The sequence below is a fragment of the Apis dorsata genome, unplaced genomic scaffold (genome assembly GCF_000469605.1).
Source record: "Apis dorsata unplaced genomic scaffold, Apis dorsata 1.3 scaffold_98, whole genome shotgun sequence".
In the NCBI taxonomy this organism is placed as follows: Eukaryota; Metazoa; Arthropoda; class Insecta; order Hymenoptera; family Apidae; genus Apis; species Apis dorsata.
In genome coordinates, this window is record NW_006263396.1 from 116,436 (window position 1) to 117,466 (window position 1,031).

Sequence of the window (1,031 nt, forward strand, 5' to 3'; positions counted from 1 at the left end):
CCAAATAGCCTAACGCCTTCAGCTACTTCAGCTGGGACAACAGGTGTAATTCCCATGCCTCCTCTTGGCACCCAAGCACCTGCATCTGTACCTGGGAGCACGAATACAACTACTATTGCTCCTCCATCAAGTATGGGAGTTAGTCCCATGGCTACGCATAACTCTTTGCCTCAACAAGTGGTCCCTCCAACTAGTGGTTACCATGCACAACCAGCAATGGATCCACAAGCAGCTTCTGCTGTACCTCCTCCTCCACAAGTTCCCACTGCACCTACGGTAATGCCTCCATCCCAACCAGCAAAACTTAAAAAAGGAGTGAAGAGAAAGGCTGATACTACAACTCCTACTGCAAATTCTTTTGAACCTTTATATAAACTGGATCCTAAAAATGCCAAAATACCTACAAGGCGAGAATCTGGCAGGCAAATAAAAAAGGTAAAATATTATATTTTATTTATTTAATGAGTTATTCGTATGCCGAGTTTTCTTGAAAATTGTTTGTGTCTTTTTTTATAAAATCTTCATATTGAACGTGCAACCTATTCATAATTTAATCATTTATTTAAACGCAACATTTTTATTTATAAAAAACGATATCTTTTAATTAAATTTCTTTTAATTGTTTCATATATAATAATAAAATTTTAACAAAAAATTACTATCTTAGTTTACATCAATTTTTAATAATTATTTTAATAGGTCAAAATATCATGTATATTCAAGTATTTTAATTCCTTGCATGTTGTAATCATATCATCCATTAATACATTAACAAAGAGATCATAACATGGCTGTTTCAGCCAACGAGGCAAGCGGAAGACGGCTTAGTGCCATTCCATCAGCCTAATATGCCCCTGATGGGGGCAATGGCCCAACAGGTACATTTATTACTACTCCTTCATGCTCCTTCCTTTCATTTGTGTTGTCTCATCATTTCAAGCGAATTAAATGTTTTAAAAAAGAAAATAAATTATAGAAATTTATATTTAAATAGTAAAATATTCTAAATTCTTCATAATTTTTTTTTTTTT

The 1,031-nt window shown here is 33.9% G+C and overlaps 1 protein-coding gene across 4 annotated transcripts in view; it reads left to right on the forward strand.

Moving 5' to 3' along the window:
• The window catches only part of LOC102678620 (bromodomain-containing protein 2-like), a 21,286-nt gene that overhangs the window by 6,000 nt on the left and 14,255 nt on the right, over nucleotides 1-1,031 (forward strand). For 3 of the 4 annotated variants that reach the window (XM_031508709.1, XM_006612027.1, XM_006612028.1), the window contains 2 exons: nucleotides 1-435; nucleotides 801-878. The exon at nucleotides 1-435 ends at the window's left edge or, in 1 of these variants, runs on beyond it. In XM_031508709.1, coding sequence (XP_031364569.1) covers nucleotides 1-435; nucleotides 801-878 — 513 coding nt within the window. The remainder of the gene's footprint in view (nucleotides 436-800; nucleotides 879-1,031) is intronic. The other variant, XM_031508708.1, reaches the window with a different exon arrangement.